Source organism: Sarcophilus harrisii, chromosome 1, assembly GCF_902635505.1.
Source record: "Sarcophilus harrisii chromosome 1, mSarHar1.11, whole genome shotgun sequence".
In the NCBI taxonomy this organism is placed as follows: Eukaryota; Metazoa; Chordata; class Mammalia; order Dasyuromorphia; family Dasyuridae; genus Sarcophilus; species Sarcophilus harrisii.
The window spans coordinates 233,326,836-233,346,470 of NC_045426.1; the positions used below are offsets into that span (position 1 = coordinate 233,326,836).

The 19,635-nt window shown below is 35.3% G+C and overlaps 2 protein-coding genes across 5 annotated transcripts in view; one reads left to right on the plus strand and one right to left on the minus strand.

Annotated features, from left to right (window-relative positions):
- DRC3 (dynein regulatory complex subunit 3) overlaps positions 1-19,635 on the plus strand; it is a 106,469-nt gene that overhangs the window by 80,617 nt on the left and 6,217 nt on the right. For all 3 annotated transcript variants that reach the window (XM_031938511.1, XM_031938508.1, XM_031938513.1), the window contains 3 exons: positions 7,742-7,865; positions 12,626-12,757; positions 13,143-13,256. In XM_031938511.1, the coding sequence (XP_031794371.1) occupies positions 7,742-7,865; positions 12,626-12,757; positions 13,143-13,256 (370 nt within the window). The remainder of the gene's footprint in view (positions 1-7,741; positions 7,866-12,625; positions 12,758-13,142; positions 13,257-19,635) is intronic.
- ATPAF2 (ATP synthase mitochondrial F1 complex assembly factor 2) overlaps positions 1-19,635 on the minus strand; it is a 60,739-nt gene that overhangs the window by 22,247 nt on the left and 18,857 nt on the right. The window contains exon 8 of one of the 2 annotated variants that reach the window (XM_003761282.4): positions 13,263-15,430. The exons of the other annotated variant lie outside the window; for it this stretch is intronic. Within the exon in view, the coding sequence (XP_003761330.1) occupies positions 15,293-15,430 (138 nt within the window). The 3' untranslated portion in view covers positions 13,263-15,292. Of the gene's footprint in view, positions 1-13,262; positions 15,431-19,635 lie in introns of those variants that run through there. 2 annotated transcript variants of the gene reach the window in all.

Genomic DNA, 19,635 nt, shown 5'->3' on the forward strand with positions numbered 1-19,635 from the left:
TTTGACCATGCTTTACTTTACTCTTTAGCTAATTATTGTGAATTTCACTCAATCAACAAATATTTATTAAGTATTTAGGATGTGCCAGACACTGTACTAAGATCTGGAAATACAAAGAAAAAAACAAAAATGGTTCATTTTTCATTCTTTTTTTTTTTTTTTAAAGAGATTTCTACTGGTATATTTTGCTTTTAAATTATCTCATTTTCTGCCTTCTCTTTCCTTCTCCCAGGGAACCAGAACTTATAATAAATATATATGTATATACATATACACACACATATATGTACTTATAAAAAGAACACTAATGCATTTTTGCTACAGCTGTGACTTTGTACAACCATTCTGGAAAACAATTAGAAATTATACAAAGTTGCTAAAATGTCCATATCCTATTTAGAAATTCCACTGCAAAGCATATACCAAAGCTCCATCTATGCCAAAATATTTATTACAGTCTTTTAAAATTTTTATGTTTTCCCCAATTACATGTAAAAACAATTTTAACATTCTTTTTTTAAATTTTGAATTCCAAATTCTCTCCCTTCTCCTTTCCTCCCCTCATTGATAAGGCAAGCAATTTAATATAGGTTATATGTGTATAGTCAAGCAAAACACATTTCCATGTAAGTCATCTGTACAAGAAAGATTTTTTTAAAAATCTCCAAAAAAATAAAATAAAGAAAAAGTATCTTTGATCTGCATTCAAGCTATAGTAGTTATTTCTCTGGAGATGGACAGCAACTTTCATTCTGAGTCCTTCAAAATTGTCTTAGATCATTGTATTGCTGAGAATAGCTAAGTTATTCACAGTAGATCATCAAGTGATACTGCTGTTATTCTGTACAATGTTTTCCCAATTCTGATCATTTCAATTTGCATCAGTTCATGTCAGCCTTTTCAGGTTTTTTCTGAGAGCATTCTGCTTGTCATTTATAGCAAAATAGTATACCATCACAATTGTATACAACAACTTCTTCAGCTATTCTCCAATTGATGGATATAATTTCAATTTCCAATTATTTGCTACCACTAAAAGAATTGCCTGGGAGCAGCTAGGTGGCACAGTGGTTAGAACACCAGTCCTGAAGTCAAGAGGATCTGAGTTCAAATGTGACCTCAGACACTTAACACTTCCTAGCTGTGTGACTCTGGGCAAGTCATTTAACCCCAATTGCCTTAGGGGGAAAAAAAAAAAGAATTGCCTAACATTACTTAATTTTTTTTTAAAGCAAAGAATTGAAAATAAAGTAGCTGTTTGTTGATTGAGGAGTGGCTAAACAAATTGTGATACATGTGATACATTCATGTGATATATGAATATAATGTAGTAATACTATGCTGTAACAAATGATGAATATAATGGATAATAGGAAGCATGGGAAATCTTATAAGAATTAGTGTAAAGGGAAGTAATCAAGAGTTGGGAAAGCAATATATAAAATGACTACAACAATGTAAACAAAAAGAACTACCATGATAAAACAGTTGCAAATGAATGTTATGAAATTCTAAAGAAAAACTTGCCACCAAAAAAAGAGTCCTTTTCAGTGCTGAGAATAGCACAGTCCAGGAGTGTTAAAACATTGTATATGTCAGTAGTTCTGATTTTTTCTTTTTTTTTTTTTTTAAAGAAAATTCTCTGTAATAGTCCTCTGGGAAGGCAAAGAAGAAAGATATAAAAGTAAATCTAGATAATATAAAAAATAAAAGATAGATATCAATAAAAATGTTTTTAAAAGAATAGGAAATATTCCACAAAACCAATCAAAACATAAAAACTTGTTATATGCAGTGTTCCATACCCATAGATCCCAACTTCCACAAAGGAGTGGGGGAAGGGAGATGCCATCTCATATCCCTTCTTTGGGGCCAAGATGATTCTTTATGTAACTCTCCTAGACTTTTCTGGGATCCTTATCCCAGCTCTCATTCACACTAAAGAGTCTGGTGCCCAGAAGGCATCTATATTAACTATTTCTCTACTCATTTACCCTTTGAGTGCTCTAGAGGAATGCTGTTCTCTTTATACCAATTTGAATCCATTCCATTGTTTCTCCCTGATATCATTCAGAGCCTATTAATAGCTTATTAAATACCACTGATTAGCTTCTTAATTTTAATTTAATCAACGATTTCTCAATATTGATTAACTGGTTAGCTTTTACTTTTTTTTTTTTTTTTTTTTTTTTGCTGTGGCAATTGGGGTTAAGTGATTTGCCCAAGGTCACGCAGCTAGGAAGTATTAAGTGTCTGAGGCCAAATTTGAACTCAGGTCCTCCTGACTTCAGGGCTAGTGCTCTATCTACTGTACCATCTAGCTGCCCCAGCTTTTATTTTTATTTATTTGTTTTTTAATTGTAACTTTTTATTGACAGAACCCATGCCTGGGTAATTTTTTACAACATTATCCCTTGCACTCACTTCTGTTCCAACTTTTCCCCTCCCTCCCTCCACCCCCTCCCCTAGATGGTAAGCAGTCCTATACATGTTAAATATGTCACAGTATATCCTAGACACAATATATGTGTGCAGAACTGAACAGTTTTCTTGTTGCACAGGAAGAATTGGATTCAAAAAGTTAAAATAGCCCGGGAAGAAAAACAAAAATGCAAACAGTTTACACTCATTTCCCAGTGTTCCTTTTCTGGGTATAGCTGATTCTGTCCATCATTGATCAATTGAAACTGAGTTAGATCTTCTCTTTGTTGAAGAAATCCACTTCCATCAGAATACATCCTCATGCAGTATCGTTGTTGAGGTATATAATGATCTCCTGGTTCTGCTCATTTCACTTCAGCTTTTACTTTTTAAAAAATTATATTTGCTGAGAAGATATAGCACAAACCAAAGTACAAACATATCTCCCAGAACTGGGATACATCCTCCCTCCTATTTCCAGAGCCTAAGGAAAATGGGTTCAGAATTAAAGCAAATACTACAAACATGTCTTCCACCATGGAGTTCACTTCTTGAATGTGACAGCCATTGGACAGCAACCTCTGCTGCCAAATTGGCTCATCCATATGTTAAGTCACAGGTTATTCTTTAAGGATGGGGCAGCAATAGCTACTGACCTTCTCTGCCAGCTCTTCTGACCTTTCACAGTACACAAGATCATTCACTCTATCCTCAACTCTCCTTCATTTAAGAGTAGGAAGGAGTAAACCCAACAACTGCAGAAGCCACATGATGGCCCTGGAGCCATGGGTCACATAGGGACTAACTCAACATTCTCCATCAAGAGGCTCATAGCAATCCATACCTTCTTTACCAATAGGGAAGGGAGAAATGAATTTGATTAGTTACTGCTTTCTCCTATACATTCTACACTAGCTCAGCAGCCAGTTAAAAGACTTTTTTTCCCCCTGCAGGAAGTAGGCAGGAAACAATTCCAGAATAACTGTGTGCATGCTCTGAAGTAAAAAGTTGGGATCCTCATTCTATATCATTGTGCACTTCCAGAACGTGGGGGCCCAGACTCTCTGGATCAGTCAATGCCCCAACTTCCTATTGTGTTTGTTTCCACATTTGAGGCGCTCATGGGAGAATCACCCATTTTGCTTATAAAGATTTGTTCATGTTTTAATGGAGAAGACAATAATATACATAAATCAGTACATACAAGTTAAATAAATAGTATATAAAAGGTTACCTTAGAAGGGTTAACACTTTCAAATGAAATGATTATCAAAATGGTTGTTTGTCCCACCTAATTTGCATACCATTGTAACTTCAAAATTCAAATCCACCTCATGGGCCAAATATTTGTCAAAATTAAAATGTCATATGGACTCTCCATAGCAAACTTTTCGAGCATGAGCAAGACTTGCACAGGACAATTATGATTATGACCTGTGATGCTAGAAATAAGTCTTGATGAGGTCTCTAATCCATTTGAGTATTTGAAGAGAACTTAAGAAGTCAATTTGTTAGATTAAAAATAAATATTCTAATCTAGTGTATAATGCAAAGTACAATCAGTGTCTGAAGTCTAAATGCACATTTTTATGTTTATCTCAGGTGATTATATATATAGTATACTGCCATGCTGCTATAAAAGGGTCATCTTGTAGTCTGCTCAAAAAGTGACCATCTCATCATTAGTTAGAGATAAATTCTATCTTCTGAGACTGTTCTGGAAAGACTTTTTTTGTAAAGAAATCTTTGTTTTGTTTGGTTTTTTGTCTTGCATATTTAAGGAAGACAAATGTTTATACTTACATTTTTATGGAGAAAATAATAATTCCTTTGTATGAGAAATGGTTGTTTGTCCAAAGAACTAGAATGTTAAATACTATCAGTCAACATATTCTGAGGCAACATTATTGCAGAAGGTCTTCAATACAGATTTAATTGGGCCTCAAGGCACCATGTTATTGTTGATATTTGCATGTTATTGCTACATTGCAGTCAGTGGTTTGGATTTGAAAAGATGGTAATGAGAAAAAGTTTTTTAATACAAGCACTGGAGACCTCCAATAGGAAGAGCATTAATTTTTAGGCTGATATTTAAACCTTCAGATAGGGTGGTTTTGTTTATAGTTTTTAAAAAATTTATTACTTGCACTTCAGAACACGAAGATTACCACAGCAAAAATTTGAGTATGGAATTGGAAGTTTGTACCTACAAGGTCTATTCCAACTGTTCCTCAAGGGCTTAGTTCTGGGTCCTTTTCATCTCTCAATCAACATCTATCATGTGTAAGACACTGTGGTAGGCACTGGGAATATAAATATAGCCACCAGAATGATAGTATCTAATAGGCTTTTCTTATAGATGAAGTAGTCCTCACCTTTAGGATTTTTCATTTGGCTACTCTTCAAAACTGTGCCTTTTTCTTCCTATAAGTGGTTCCTACTCTTTACTCATTATCTTAAATTCAGGAGTATATTGGAATTCAGGCATATATTGGACCCAGCTTGTACTGAAGTCGGATGTTACATTTTTAATATGACCGTTTATTCCTCAGAATTGGGAAACATTAGAAATCAGAACTTGATTTGTTGTTTTGTTGACTGTCCAGATTTAAGGAAGTTACCAAGAAAATGTCAATTATGCAGATTAAATTTAAAAGTAATGTCACGCATACATTTTTTTTTCTCCTGGAGATCGATTGTGGGGAGAGGCGGGTTCAATTTACTTCTGTGTTTTAGGGAGTTTATAAAAAATTATGACTAAAACAATAATTGAGATTCTTTCTCAACTTTGCTTGGAAAAGAAATCATTTAGAAAATTCCAGGAGGAGTGGTGTTAAACCTCAGTTGACCTTTCTGGCCACATCCCGGTTCAGTGAGTTTGAAAAGGGGATGGGGGAAGGAGGTGTAGCTGTATTACCACTCCAATCTTTATATTTATTCAGAGAGGTCACTGGAGCATCTTTATATTTCCCACAATCAGTTCCTGTGTGCCGTAATGTTGCTCCCACCACTAAGCCTCTTCAAATCTGTCACTCTTTGTTTACTGAGTTTTCTAAATTCTCAGAGGCCTTCTCTTCCAGGGAGCTAAGATTTACATAATCTCTTTGGACTATGGGTTCCTAGACCATTAAGCCATGCTCTAAATGCTTCCTTCTCCATCAGCAAAGGAACTGATCTGCCTGAAAGCCTGGTTATTCAAAGTTAAATGACAAATATTCCTTGCCTTGGAGGAGCTTACATCCTGCTGGAGGTAGTGTGGGAGATAAACATACATTCACAGAGATTAATAGAAACAAAATAATTTGAGGAAGGAGAAAGCACTTGTATCTATGGAGATGTGGAGGGGTTTCTCATAAGAGATTGGGCTTGAGTTGAGACTTGAAGAAAGCTAAGGATTCAAAGAGGTATTTATGAGGACACTGTGCATGCCTGGTAGAGTACAGCTTGGCCAACAGCGTAGAGGTGAGAGACCATATTGGGTGAAACTTAGTGCATAGAGGCAGGCAATGTGAAATAGTTCTGGAAAGGTAGGCTGGAGCCAGACTATAAATAGCCTTTTTTCTTTTTAAAATTTAACTTTTAATTTATGAACTTAAATATCCAAAAAAAGTTTTTCCAAATAGAGGGAAAAACACAAAGAGTGGATTATATATAAAACAAGAATTTATATATCAATCACTTGCCTTTTTTTTTTTTTAGAACATATAATGAATCCCACATTACTTTCAAAACTGTCCTGATTATCTGTGTTTTATTTTAAACTTCCTTCCATTTTCTTCTGTGGAATTTGAAAAAATGTTTCACTAGTTCTTCTTTGGCATCTCTGTTGCTAGCATCCTTTTCTTATTCCTATCCCTATTCTTTTTCTAATGAAAAACCCAAAGAAAGAAAAAACCCAATATAATATAGTCAAGCAAGCATTGGTCATATCCTGAAGTACATCCCCTCAGGAGCTGCGGAACATGCTTCATCACAGGCCCTCTGGAGATACGATTGATCACTACATCAGAGTTCTTCGGTACTTCATTTCTGAATGGTTTTCTGTGCTACACTGAAGAATTTATATTTTCTCCTAGACATAGGATAAATAGGATAGTTTCAGTTCTCAATGAAACTTCTTGAGCAGTGATGTGACGAGATCAAACCTGTGCTTTAATACTAGATTATTTTGGCAAGTTTGTGAAGAATGGATTGGAGAAAGGCAAGACTTGAACCCAGGTAGAAGGCCTTTCCCTTGAGGATCTTATCTATTCCTCTCTATACAACTACCATTTCGACACAAATGATTCCAAGATCTATATTCTAGTCCTGAGTTTTCTTCTGAATGCTGTCTCTTCATTGTCAATTAACTCCCTGCTGGATATGTCCACAATGTACTTGTCAGCATCTTAAACTCAACATATTAAAAAGAAAATTTTTTTCCCTAAACCCACCCTTTTTCCAAATTAAGGATGCCACTATTCTCTATTCATATAGGCTCATATTCTCTAGGTAATTGCTAATTCTTCTTTCCTTCCTCCATCTGCCTCCTCTCCCCATAATCTCTATTTAAAAGGCTGTCACCCTCATCACTTCTCACCCAAACTATTGTATTAATCCCCTAATGGGTTTCCCTGCTTCCAGTCTCTCCCCTCTTTAATCCATTCACCAACACTGATACTAAAAATATCTTCCTGTGTAACAGGACTGTTCATGATATGCACTCCTCTGACCACACGTCTTCCAAATACCTTCATAAAATACACACTCCCCAGCCTAACAGCTAAACTTCTTCACCATCTGCTTTCAACCTACCTTTTCAGCCTTATTTCATGTTATTCTTTTTCAGGTACTCATGTACTTTGAGCAAACTGCCCTACTAGTAATTCCCTAAATTCAGTGTTCCATCTCATAACCAGCACACATTTACATGAGTTATTCCTCCATTCCTGAAATATATTTTCTTTTTTATCCCCATCTTTCAGTATCCTTGTCTTTCAATACTCAGCTCTCTGGGCTTCCTTCCTCCATGAAGTTTTCCCTCATGTTCCACTTGTTAATAAATTATTATTCTTATTTGTCTGTATGTTAGCTCTCTTCTCCAAACTCCTTGAGGGCATTTTATCTTTATATCCCAGTGGTGTTCAAAGTATGTTTGTTGAACTCTGTGTTTCTATGATTTCTCCTTAAGATTATTTCAAGTACAAGCTGGTTAAAGTGAGTGAATCTCTTTTTTTAGGGATAAAAATGTCCCTCTTAAGTAAACTCTTGTCGGGTATAGTCATATCAAATCATTCATATTATGATAAGATGGTCTTATTTCCTTAACTTACACTCCTACGATGGCCCAGTGCCGTGACCTTGAAAACCATCACCATGAGAAACTTCTGGAGATCTCAATAAACACCTTGGAAAAAATAGTCAAGAGTGAATTTGATGAGGACCTGCCAGATGATGTCCGAGCAGTGAGTTTCATAAAGAGGTTATGGCATTATATATATGAAAATGCAAAGCAAATGTGTTTCAAAAATTGGGCATGTTACTTAAGAGAAAAAAAGGAGAATACAATGTAGAAGCACTGGACTAGGCATTAGAAGACCTCATTTCTAGTCCTGGTTCTACTATTATACTATTGGGTAAGTCACTTAAATTTCTTAAGTCCGTTTTCTTATCTATAAACTATTCAGCTGGAATGGATAAACATTTTCCAAATTTGTTTTTCTATAGAATGCTTTTGGACTGGAAATATATTGATGGAACTCCTAAATATTAATCTTAGACCATAGAATATCTATTTAGGATAAAGAAATGAGGGAAATTTTGGAATAGAGAAAATTAGACCCATCTTAGAGTCCCAAACTGCTATAAGATTATATATGTGCATATATATATATATATATATGTATGTATATACATATATATACACACACATTTACATAGAAATATCTGCTTTATATAGCAGCATTTTGATTGCATATCTGCATTTATATGAAAAGAGATAATGTAGTATATTGAGCACTTGTCTTGAGTTAGGGATGGCTGGTTTCAAATTCTCTCTCTTATATCCATGAAACTCACCCTTTCAGTATAATAGGCAACTCCATAAGACAACCTGCATTGGTAGTTTCCTCAAAGGAATTGTCTGTCCTATACCAATGAAGTCATAAGCTCAGTCCCTGCATAATATGGTTTTATCTAGTTTTCAAGGGAAAATGTTAACATCAATAATAGAAACCTCATGCTTGGCACATTAAAGCTGGAATACAGTTTATTGGACATGGACTGGATGATCCAGCTTTTAAGTTTCTATTTGGAACTTATTTTCCCCCAAAAGAATGCTGGAGATGGCAGGTTCCTATCCCACCCCAAGGCCCATTTTATCTATATGTAGAGTAAGATTAAAAACACTATTTCAACCACATTTAACCATCCTTATTACATAAAACCTGAAAATGCATCTCAAGTTCTAATTAGTCTGATCAGAGACAATTCCCCTTTAGCAACAGCAGTTCTTTCATTATCCCCCTTTTGTTCCATCACCAGAAAGAGGACTTGATTAAGGGTCAGGATGGATTGGTCAGTTTTGCTTGATTATTTTCCCAAATGTTCTGCATTGAGGATAAAGGGCAATCACTTCTGTAAAGTAAGACTCTCCCTAACAATGTGTATCTAATAGTTAATAAGTCAACTGTTCAAAAGTCAAGAGTCTGCACCTGAATTTTTAATTTTTTTTAAAATCATGAATAGCTTCTTTTAAAATATGTCAAATTCAATGTCAGTTTCAAAGTTGTCTTTTTTTTTCATAATCTCTCAACTTTCTTTTCTCTTTCAAGCATTTAAAAAGACCCTTCAAAGACTTTTCTTCTCTTTTCTTTTTTGCACCCTAGCCCATAATTTCCTCCTATTCCCATCTCACATTAAAAACAAACAAAACTCTTTTATCTATAACAAGCATAGTCAAGCAAAACAAATCTTTAGTCCTAATTATGTAATTCTTCTCTGAAAAAGAGAGAGATAGGAGGGGTCATCACTAGATTTCTGGAATCATGGTGAAGCATTATGGCACACTTTCAAGTCTTTCAAAGTTCTCCTTCCTTAAAATGTTGTAATCATTAAAATTGGTTGATTCTACTCAATCCATTCTTCACCTTTTAGAGTATTAATAGTCTAGTATATTCATATTGTCACCTTCAATGACCTTTCCTTCAATGGAAAGGTCAGAGTAACACAGCTACTGCCTCATCCCCATTACATGTCCCAGCTTCTATTCATGTGATAGAAAGCTTTGCATAGGCCTTCTTGGGTGGATCCATTTTCCAAATTTATGGGTTCCTATGGTTCTCCTTAGATTTCTTGATCATCATGCAGTCTGATGATCTTCTTTGAACTTTGCTGGAAGAGAGTTAGTTTTATTCTTTCTTCTTATTCCACTGTTTGCCCTGTGATCCAAAGTCGCTTCTTCTGTGCAATGTTGTTATTGCAGAAATTGTTCTTCTGCTTGCTTCCCTCAGCTTCAGTTCATACATGTCTTTTCCAAGTTTCCCTGAATCGGTCCCTGTTGTAACTTGTATAATAACACTTTATTTTATTCATATGCTATATGTAACAATGCATATGCTATATATGCTATAATCATCCCCCATTTGAGGGACAGCCACTCTGTCTCCTGTTTATTATATAACAAATTAGCTTCTGTAAATATTTATATATGTGTTTTGTTTTTCTTTGATCTCATGAGTATAGTAATGGTATCACCATGTCAAAGGATATGCAAAGTGTCTTTGGGGTTATAATTCAAACCACAGTTCCATCAGGCATATATTAATGTACTTTCCCTTCACTTGGCTATCTTTTTATTTTGTAGTTTTAGATTAGATAAAAAGACTTCTGCTTTATTGTAATTGACTTAGAGTTCGTGGGAAAACTATTTTTTCCTACACATTTCTATATTATTACCAGGTCTGGGTCCAGATGGTGTTAGGTTGAATTAAGTTAGGGTTGTTGTTGTTGTTTTTTTTAACTAGCTAAAAAAGGCCACGCTGCCTCATTTCTTTCTTGCCCAGCCTTAATTATGAATGGATATTGCCTCAATCAAACCAAGATCTGTTAAAGCCATGTATATTTAATAGTTAATAAGTCAACTGTTCAAAAGTCAAGAGTCTGCACCTGAACTTTTAAGTTTTTTTTTTAAAATCATGAACAGCTTCCTTTTAAAATATATGTCAAATTCAATGTCAGTTTAGCTTAGAAGGGCCCAAGTCTCCTACTGCATCCAGAGCTATCTCCAGTCATTCTGATCTATATCTGGCCACTGGACCCATATGGCTCTGAAGAAGCTTACACAGCTATTCCTTACTTAAATACAATTCACTTGCATATCATGGCAATAACTCCCAGATGTTATGATTATCTTAAAAAATGAAGGACAAAACAACAAAAGCCTTGTTTCTGCCTGGGAAGTGGTCAATCTTGGGAAAAGCAGAAATTGAGTGCTTGGAAGCAAGGGCCTGGGACCAACTTCTTCCTAGGTCCAGGCCCTGGCCCAGGCACTAAGATTAGGGTTCTAGCAAGTGCGTCTTGTGGGATTCTTGCCTTTTTAATATTAATATTCTACTAATATGTGTCTGTGCATCATGGTACACCAGTCTTTTAAGAATTTAAAATAAGTATCATTGGGAAGTGTATGATAGGTATGAGAGGTACAAAAGGCTTCAGCATTTAACAAATTAGCATCTTGAAGAACTGGAGTAAAGGATATCATGAAGAAAAATATAAGCAAAAAAGATGAAATCATGCTTTGAGAGCAAGGGAGAATGGGGACTACTTAAGAACTTCACTGGGATCCTAAGTCAAGAGCTGTGGAAGGCTTCTTACATATTGGGTAGAATTTCTTTTGTCCCAAATTCTCCCCCCTTTTCCCTAGCAAAATCAGTCTTATGGAAGGACATGGACAAAAACTATGAACCAACCAGGGTAGAGAGGTAGTGATTTGCATTATTGGAGAGAACATCTAAATTGATGAGAGATCAGAAGCATGTTAAGTATTGGTATGTTTGAATGTTATCCTCTATAAAGTCAAGTGCAGACAAAATCTTCCAAATGAATCATGTTCTTAGGGATCATGGATCAAACTGTTCAGATAAAAAAAAAATTTTTTTCTTTACTATAATTTGCTCACCTAAATTGAATGACCTACATACTGGCAACTGAGCCAAAAAAAAAACCCAAAACAAAAAAACAATCAATCAATAGACAAGGCAAGGTAAATTACAAAACACCTTTGTGTTTAATGCATTTTATCACCAGGACTCAAGAACCAACATGAAATAGCCTTTTGGGTTGGGGCTAGTGTTTTTATTATTGAAGAAAAAAATGTCTACTACTAACTAATACTGATTTACCAGTGTATGATCTAGAAGGGAAGCTCAGAGAACAATTTACTTAACTGTTTCATTTTACAGAGAACAAGATTGAGCTCCAGAAAGATGAAAAACTTTTATCCAAAATCATGCAGGGAGCAGGCAGGACCAAGAGGAAAACTCAGATCCTTTGGCTCTGAATCTTAGATTTTATTCATTGTATCCTGCTACCTTGACCAACCCCTGAACGTTACATAAAGGCTTCAAATCATTGGCAAGTTGTAGATGTAGGATTTCACTATTGCCTTTGCAAATTCAATGTTCTTTCACTAAACCATAATTGCTTCTGTCACTTGCAATAAATTAAACTTCAATTTTCTGATTGCATTTTTTTTACTCTTAGACTTATATACACACTTATAAGTATACTCATAATTACTTATGGAAAAACAACTAGAATATAATAACAGCTAACATTTATATAGCTCTTACGATGTGTTAGGCATTGAGCCAACCACTTTACAATCTTGATCTCAATTGATCCTCATAACCCTGAGAGATAGGTGCTATTACGATTCCCATTTTACAAGTGAACAAACTGAGACACTCAGTGTTTCAGTAACTTGCCCAGATTCATACAGCTAGGAAATATCTGAGGCAAAATCTGAACTCAGGTGGCCTTTGTAAAAATATAGGTAGTTTTTTTCTAAATGGCAGCTGTCAAACTGTTTTACTACAGGATTGACTTTAACAATACTGAATGAATTTCTTTTCTTACATTCACTTGGTATTAAGTTCTGATTTTTATAGCATTTTAATGCTTCAAATCAAAATGCATTCCATATTTGATCAATTTTATTCTCTAGCTTTTTTCTGACAAAGATACAGTTGTTAATGCAGTTGGAGCATCACATGACATCCATCTTCTGAAGATAGACAATCGAGAAGATGATTTAATAACCAATGTCACCAGTTGGTGTACAGCTACTGTAGATAAGGTAAGTAAATAGTAACATTATTGTGGTAGGTGTAACTTTATTTCTTAACCACAGACTAGAGAGGAATTGGAAGTTTACTTAGAAAGTTAGATTGATTGCATAGCTCCCACCTCACACATTGCCTCAATAAATAAAAACATAAAAAGAAAAAAAAATTTAGCTTACTAGTGATATAGTGTTTCTAACTCATTCTAAATTTGACCAAATTGAATAGATTAGAACACTGTTAAGAATAAGGGTCTGTATATTTTTCGTGAAAATATAGAAACAATACTAACCATGCAAATGTTTTCCTCATCAATCGTTTCTTTATTCTTAAACTGGAAACATATAGAGGCTTTTCAAAAAGAATTTTAAAAGGAAATCTTTGGTTTCAAATACTCAGGTTCATAATGATGAACTCGATAGAAATCGTAAACGAGTAAAAGAAATCAATCAATATGTTGACCATTTACAGACTGACCTGGACAACATGGATTTTGGTGACCTTTTGGACTAGGTAAGTTAACACAAAAAAGGGCCGTCTCTTCTTTTTAGAAAGGAATATTGATTAGGGACAAAATTCTGCTCATGTACTTGAGTGACCAATGGATGACAATTTGTATAAAGATATATGGTTACCTACGTTTTTCAATTTTTTCCTCTTGAGAAGTTCCAAATGTGAAAATAACAATAGATGGCTTATTTTATTGAATTAAATATTTAAATTTATGAAAAATAAAGACAAAGATCAAGTCAAAGTACTCATCACTTTATCAGGCAGGTCCATTAAGAATGCAGAAGGATTGATAGCTCCATTCTATGGAAGCCTCTGTTGGCCACAAAAGTTACAAACTTGTTGTTAGAGGGGATTTTCTTCTTTCTAGATGAAAAGGACACTGAAAGAGCTTTAGAACAGCAATCAGCCATTTCATAATACAGACAGCTGAACCATTTATTCTGTGTACTTCTATAAAAAGCAGTTTTTATGTAATCTGAATTTGCCCATAGATAGAGGGAAAAGAAAAAAAGGAAGAGTCAGGAAGAAGACCCCATGCTCATGGAGGAAGGGGAGCACGACATAATCTGTAAAGGCTGGGTTGAGCCACAGAAAGCCTGGCCAGAACCCAGAGGAAGGCCATGTGAGTGGCTGACACATAGGGCCAGACACAGAAAACAGAGGATGGCTGATATATGCTATGGGGCCAAGCAAAGGGAAGACAGACACATGTGGGACAGACATGTAGGCAGAGCAAGACAAATGTCTACTTTCTTGGCCATCAGAGATCTCAAGTCAAGCCCCACTTGTGTCTGTTCTTCTGCTTTCACTTGGAGGATTTCTGGACCCAGGTCCTCCTAACTCCAGGGCTGGTGCTCTATCCACTGTGCCACCTACCTGCCCCATCTTGGAGGGCTTTTGGGTGGAGAGATGGGAGGCCTCAAAGCACTGATTCTAGAGGCAGAAGTAGAGGGGGGAGGGGAGAAAGAGAGAGACAGGTATTGTAAAGTTAACATTTTTAGAATGCAGATTTCTTTCAGAAGTCTTTAAGTAATATGAATTTACGTAAAGAACATTGTAATCCAGCTACATTTTTACAACCTGAGAGAAAGTAACTTTAACTCCTCTTGCACCCCAATGGAAATGTGATTTCTATTACTAACTGTTGTAGAACACAGGAAAGAAAGCTCTCAAAACTCTTAAGGTGATGATAGTTTTATTTGTTTTGGAATGCAAGTTATCAAAGTTCCTAAAATCTATTTTTAAGTGAACTAATAAAGGCAGCTTGCTTGAGAAGCCTTTATTGAATGCATTTTTGGAGTACCATTTGCTCCTTCTGCTGTATTATATATAAATAGTGATGCTAAGAAATGGCAGATTGCCACATGGAATATGATGTAAGGAAGAAACCTTAAAAAAAACTAAGGATAAATTCAAAATTTTTCTCACATGTCTCTCAAATCAGGTTACTTTTTAGAATTTTAATTATATTAAATATTCTTCTATTTTAAAGAACAGAATACTTAATATGACTTTCTAAGAAACAAAAAAAAGATTAAGGAGTAATTTATTTTCATGAGAACTTTTGATAAAAGTCAAACATAAGTTAAGAAAAATTAGGTTGAAAGACCAAGAATAAAAATTAGTTTACTGACTGGTGACAAGTACTGAGTCTCTTATTTCAGACCTAAATCAGCAAAATATACTCTTAAAAGGTAAGATGTTTAACCTTAGGGAAATCCCAGTCACAATGAATAAAATGAGATTAAATTCCGGAGCCATAAACAATTACAAAGTTTGATACAAGTTTTGATCTTGAAGAAATCTTTAATATTAAAAATAAAGCTAGGAAGAAAGTCCTGTGTACTAATTATACTGTAGCTCCTTTTCCCCCATTTTAAAAGATATTTTCCTGGATAGCTCTTAATGACCAAGGACAGGATGATCTCTTAGCAGGAAGTGGGGGGAAAAAATCCAATGACTTGTAGCTTATATCATCCTCAAGTCACCTAGGATGCGCATCTTCCTCTATGATCCCAGAGTTCAGTAAGAGAACCTCATTCCTGCAGGAGTTTGTGTTTTACTGTGGAACTTTCTGAACAAAGGTGAACAAAAAGCGTCCCAGCTGCAGTTCGAGCCCGCAATTCATGTAGTTCATAGTCGTGGGCCCATTCCACATTGCCCCATTTCTGGATCTAAGAGAACAGTATATATGTTTTGTTAGCATCAAGTAATCTTGGAAAAACAAGAGTTCTAGACCTTCAAAGATTTTTCCATGAACAGCATTTGCTCCAAATTTCATTTTTCAAGAATCAAATCATTAATATAAAAGTGCTGGGACCAATTTCTTAGGGATCAGCTTTCATCCAACAAGACTATCAATGTCTGTAATATGTGGTAGTAGTTAGCTACAACAACTGGCACAACTGTGTGCCACACCAATATATCTTATTGCTGTTTGGTTGTCTAGTCATAGCCAACTCTTTGAAGTGGTTTGCCATTAAGTCATTTTCCCTGGATCTGAACTCAGCTGTTCCTGCTCCAGACCTCTCTATTTACTGAGATACCTAGCTGCCTCAGTGGGGCTATTTATAACATAAATCAGCCATAGAGCCAGGCAATGGCAAAAGAGAACAGTATCATACTTTGCCTCTGGGTTCTTCTGGGATATTATAATGGATATTAATGGTTATATTTTTTCTCATTATGTCATTTCTGCAATACCCCTTTGCCTAGTCAGAGAAATCTATATAACTGTTTTTTCCAAGAGCTGTTTGATTATGCAGGAATGGGATTATCTAAGGACAGTGGCACCCAAATGTCAAAATCTTGCTAATCAGAAGAACTGAAAGGATTATAGGATGATAGATTTAAAGAAGAGATCAATATCTTTTTTTTACAGATGTGAAGTTTGGGTGGCTTGCGCAAAGAGTATACAGGTAGTAGAGGGCATTGAAAGTGACCTAATTAAATTGGAAAAAACAAAGATGGTCCATCAGAAAACAAGAAAAACAGCTCAAAAGGGATATGTTTTGAACCAATCCCTGAATTGTATGTCTCAGAGATGAAGAGCACAGGGATAGTTCATCCAATGAACAAAAATCAGGAAAGTAAAGGAAAGAAGTAATAGTATAAAATAGATGGAATATAGTATGTAGTGTGAAATAAAGTCAGAAAGACAGTTAGAACCAGGCTACAGATTCTGTTTTTGATCCTGCTGACAAAAGCTGCTAAAATTTTCTTAACAGGATTAATATGGTCAAAACTGTACATTAATAAAAGGAATTTGGTGGTTTGTACTAGGAAAATTAATCTGGAAACTGCTGTTAATTGTCTAGAGGAAAGATGAGAGTGAAGGGAGGCTGGATTTGTGTAGCAGCAGCAGTAGGAACTAAGTAGGGCCAGGGACAAAGGAGAGGTGGAGTCAAATGGAAAGAATCTGGTAGTAGACTAAATATGCAAGATGTGGAAAACAAAGAACATTTGGAAATTTCAACTCTGGGTGACTGGGAAAGATGATGAGTCTGTGTAGAGTTGTTAACAGGACATGCACATGAACAGCTGAAAATGCAGGATGACAACTGAGGGGAAAAAGCAAAGAATCAATGTCCTTGCAAGCAATTTTCATTTACTCTCTCTTTTGGTCTGGACACTTCCACATCTTAGATCTACAGATCAGTAGCTTGAGCTGCCTGAAGAAGTGGTGTTAAATTCAAACAGAAAAAGAAGTGTCAAACTCAAGCAGAAAAAGGATAGTTATGAGACACATATACATTATTTATATTGTTCTGTATTACATATCCCAATTACACCTTAACTTTATTTTCCTGTGAGTTTGATGTCTCTGACCTGGACCACTGGAAAGGGCCTTGTTCAGAATCAAAAAATCAGTATGTTAGAAGTGGTGCTTGTATTCAAGTTTTTTGGACTCTCGTTTCTAGTTTTCTATCAAGTACCATTCTATCTTTTGTTAATGTATAAGTGTCACTACATGGAAACTGAATTTGGATCTCTCTTTGATAAACTATTTTCATACACAAAACTAAACTTCAGCCTAGCATATATTATATATATATATATTTGTGTTCTAGTATCATTTATATTCCTCAAATTTAAGTTTACAGAGTACTTTACAATCAATGTTTGTTCTTCCTCTTAACACTTTGATGAGGTTGACATAAGAAGTCAGTTAAACACTGACAGATAATAAATTTCCAATGTCCAACTCAAGTCTACTTGCTTAAAGCAACACTTTGGGAAAAGGACTGGACTTATCAGTGATTTCACGGAAAAAGGAAACTCCCAGATGAAAAGAGTTTCTGCCATTTACTATTAGAGAGTTGCCTTGAGCAGAGGTATTAAAACTAGTTGTCCTCAAAACTCCAAAGTATCCTCTGGACAGAACCAAATTAAAATGCAATTGGAAAATGTTCAGTGACAACAACAACAACAACAAAAACCAATACATGATTTTGTTGTTTGGCCATTTAAGTCATGACCAAGTCTTTGTGACCCCATTTAGATTTTTTAAGCAAAGACACTGGAGTGGTTTACTATTTCCTTCTCTAGATCAAAGGTAATGGGGAAGTATATACTAGGCATGAGCAACTGTAAGAAAGCCAGTTTGGCTGGACCATAGAGGGAATAAAGGGATGTTATATAGAACCAGGTCAGAACATGGAGCTTGAAATAAAGTTAGGAAGGACTTTAAGTACCAAACAGAAGAGTTTGCACTTGACCTTAGAGATAAGAAGGTTTGAACTTATGCTTCAGTGACATCATTTTGGCAGTTATGTGGAGGATCTGTAGTAGAGAGATCCAAATACAGACTAGCAAGAGATGCTGGGACTGAGATAGGCTAGCTGCTATGTAAGGAGAGATGGGGATAGATACTAAAGATATTGTGGAAGTAGAACTGGCAAGACTTGGCACAATTAGAAGTTGTATGAGTTGGTCAAATTCATTTATGGAAAACTAATAATAGCTAACATTTATGTAGGACCTCCTATGGTGCACTGTGCTAAGCATTTTACAATGGTTATTTCATCCTGATCTTCAATATAACCCTAGAGAGGAGTTCTTAGTATGACCCCCATTTTACATGAGAAAACTGAGGGAGGCAGAGACTTAGTGATTTGCTAAAAGTCATACCACCAGTAAGGGTCTGGGGTAGAATTTGAATTGATACCAGTTCTCCCCAACTCCTGGTCTGCCACTCGATCCCCTGCACCAACAAGCTGCTTGGTAAAATGGCTGAATGATAGGTCATGTTTACACCTAACCTTCTCCTTTTTCATCTCAAAAACAATAAATTATATACCAAATAAGGCAAAAGAATAATTAAACTCCCACAGAAAAACCAATACTGATTGAACAAGTGAACAAACCAGAAAAGATCTTCTAAATAGTAATGAAGTACTATGTGATAAAAGAATTCAAGAACTCACAAGAAGATATTCAGAAGTGATATTGGAACAATCATGGGAATCTCTAAGATTGATTGAGAAGCCTAAGAAGAAAATTAAAGGAAGAGAAAAGGAATGAAATTAGAGCTTTTAAAGATTGTGAAAAGAGAACTGATGGTTTAGACCAGAAGACAGAGACTATTAATAAAGTGGCAGATATTCTAAAAAGGGCATTGAAGAGACAGAATACAAAAAGGTAGTGATATAACAATAAATATTTAAAAAAAAAGTCAAAAAGCAGAAAAGTTGAAAAAACAAACAAACAAACAAAAACTCAAACACTTTAAATACCCACAGGCCAACGCAACTGATTTTAAAGATAAAACTCAGAAAGACAATCTGAGGATGACTGGTCTCCAATGAAAACCCAATGAAAAAAATCTTGTGCACCATGGTAAAGGAAAACATGAAAGAAAATTACTTATAAGATTAGAAACGGCAAATAGATGGAAAAAATCCACAAGATACCAGAGAGATACATTAAGTTTAATTAAGCTAAGTGTACCCATGAAAATATTATCAGAGCTAGGAAACTGTTCAATACAGATATCAGGAAAGATGGACTTTTCCTCCTCCTTCAAAGGCCAGTATAATTCAGTTCTTTTCCTATATGTTCAGTAAACTTGGTCCTAGGTTATTCTTAGAATCGAGAATATGTGACTTTAACATATTTAACATGTATTGGTCTACCTGCCATCCTGGGGAGGGAGTGGGGGGAAGGAGGGGAAAAGTTGGAACAGAAGGTTTTGCAATGGTCAATGTTGAAAAATTACCCATGCATACATCTTGTAAATAAAAAGGTATAATAGTAATAATAAAAGAATAGAGAATATGTGAAAATTAAGATGGATTTTAGGTTTGCTCCAAGACTGATCTAAGTGCTCAATCTGACTTAGGCTCTGGATAGCAACCACAAACCTACACTGTGGGATCTG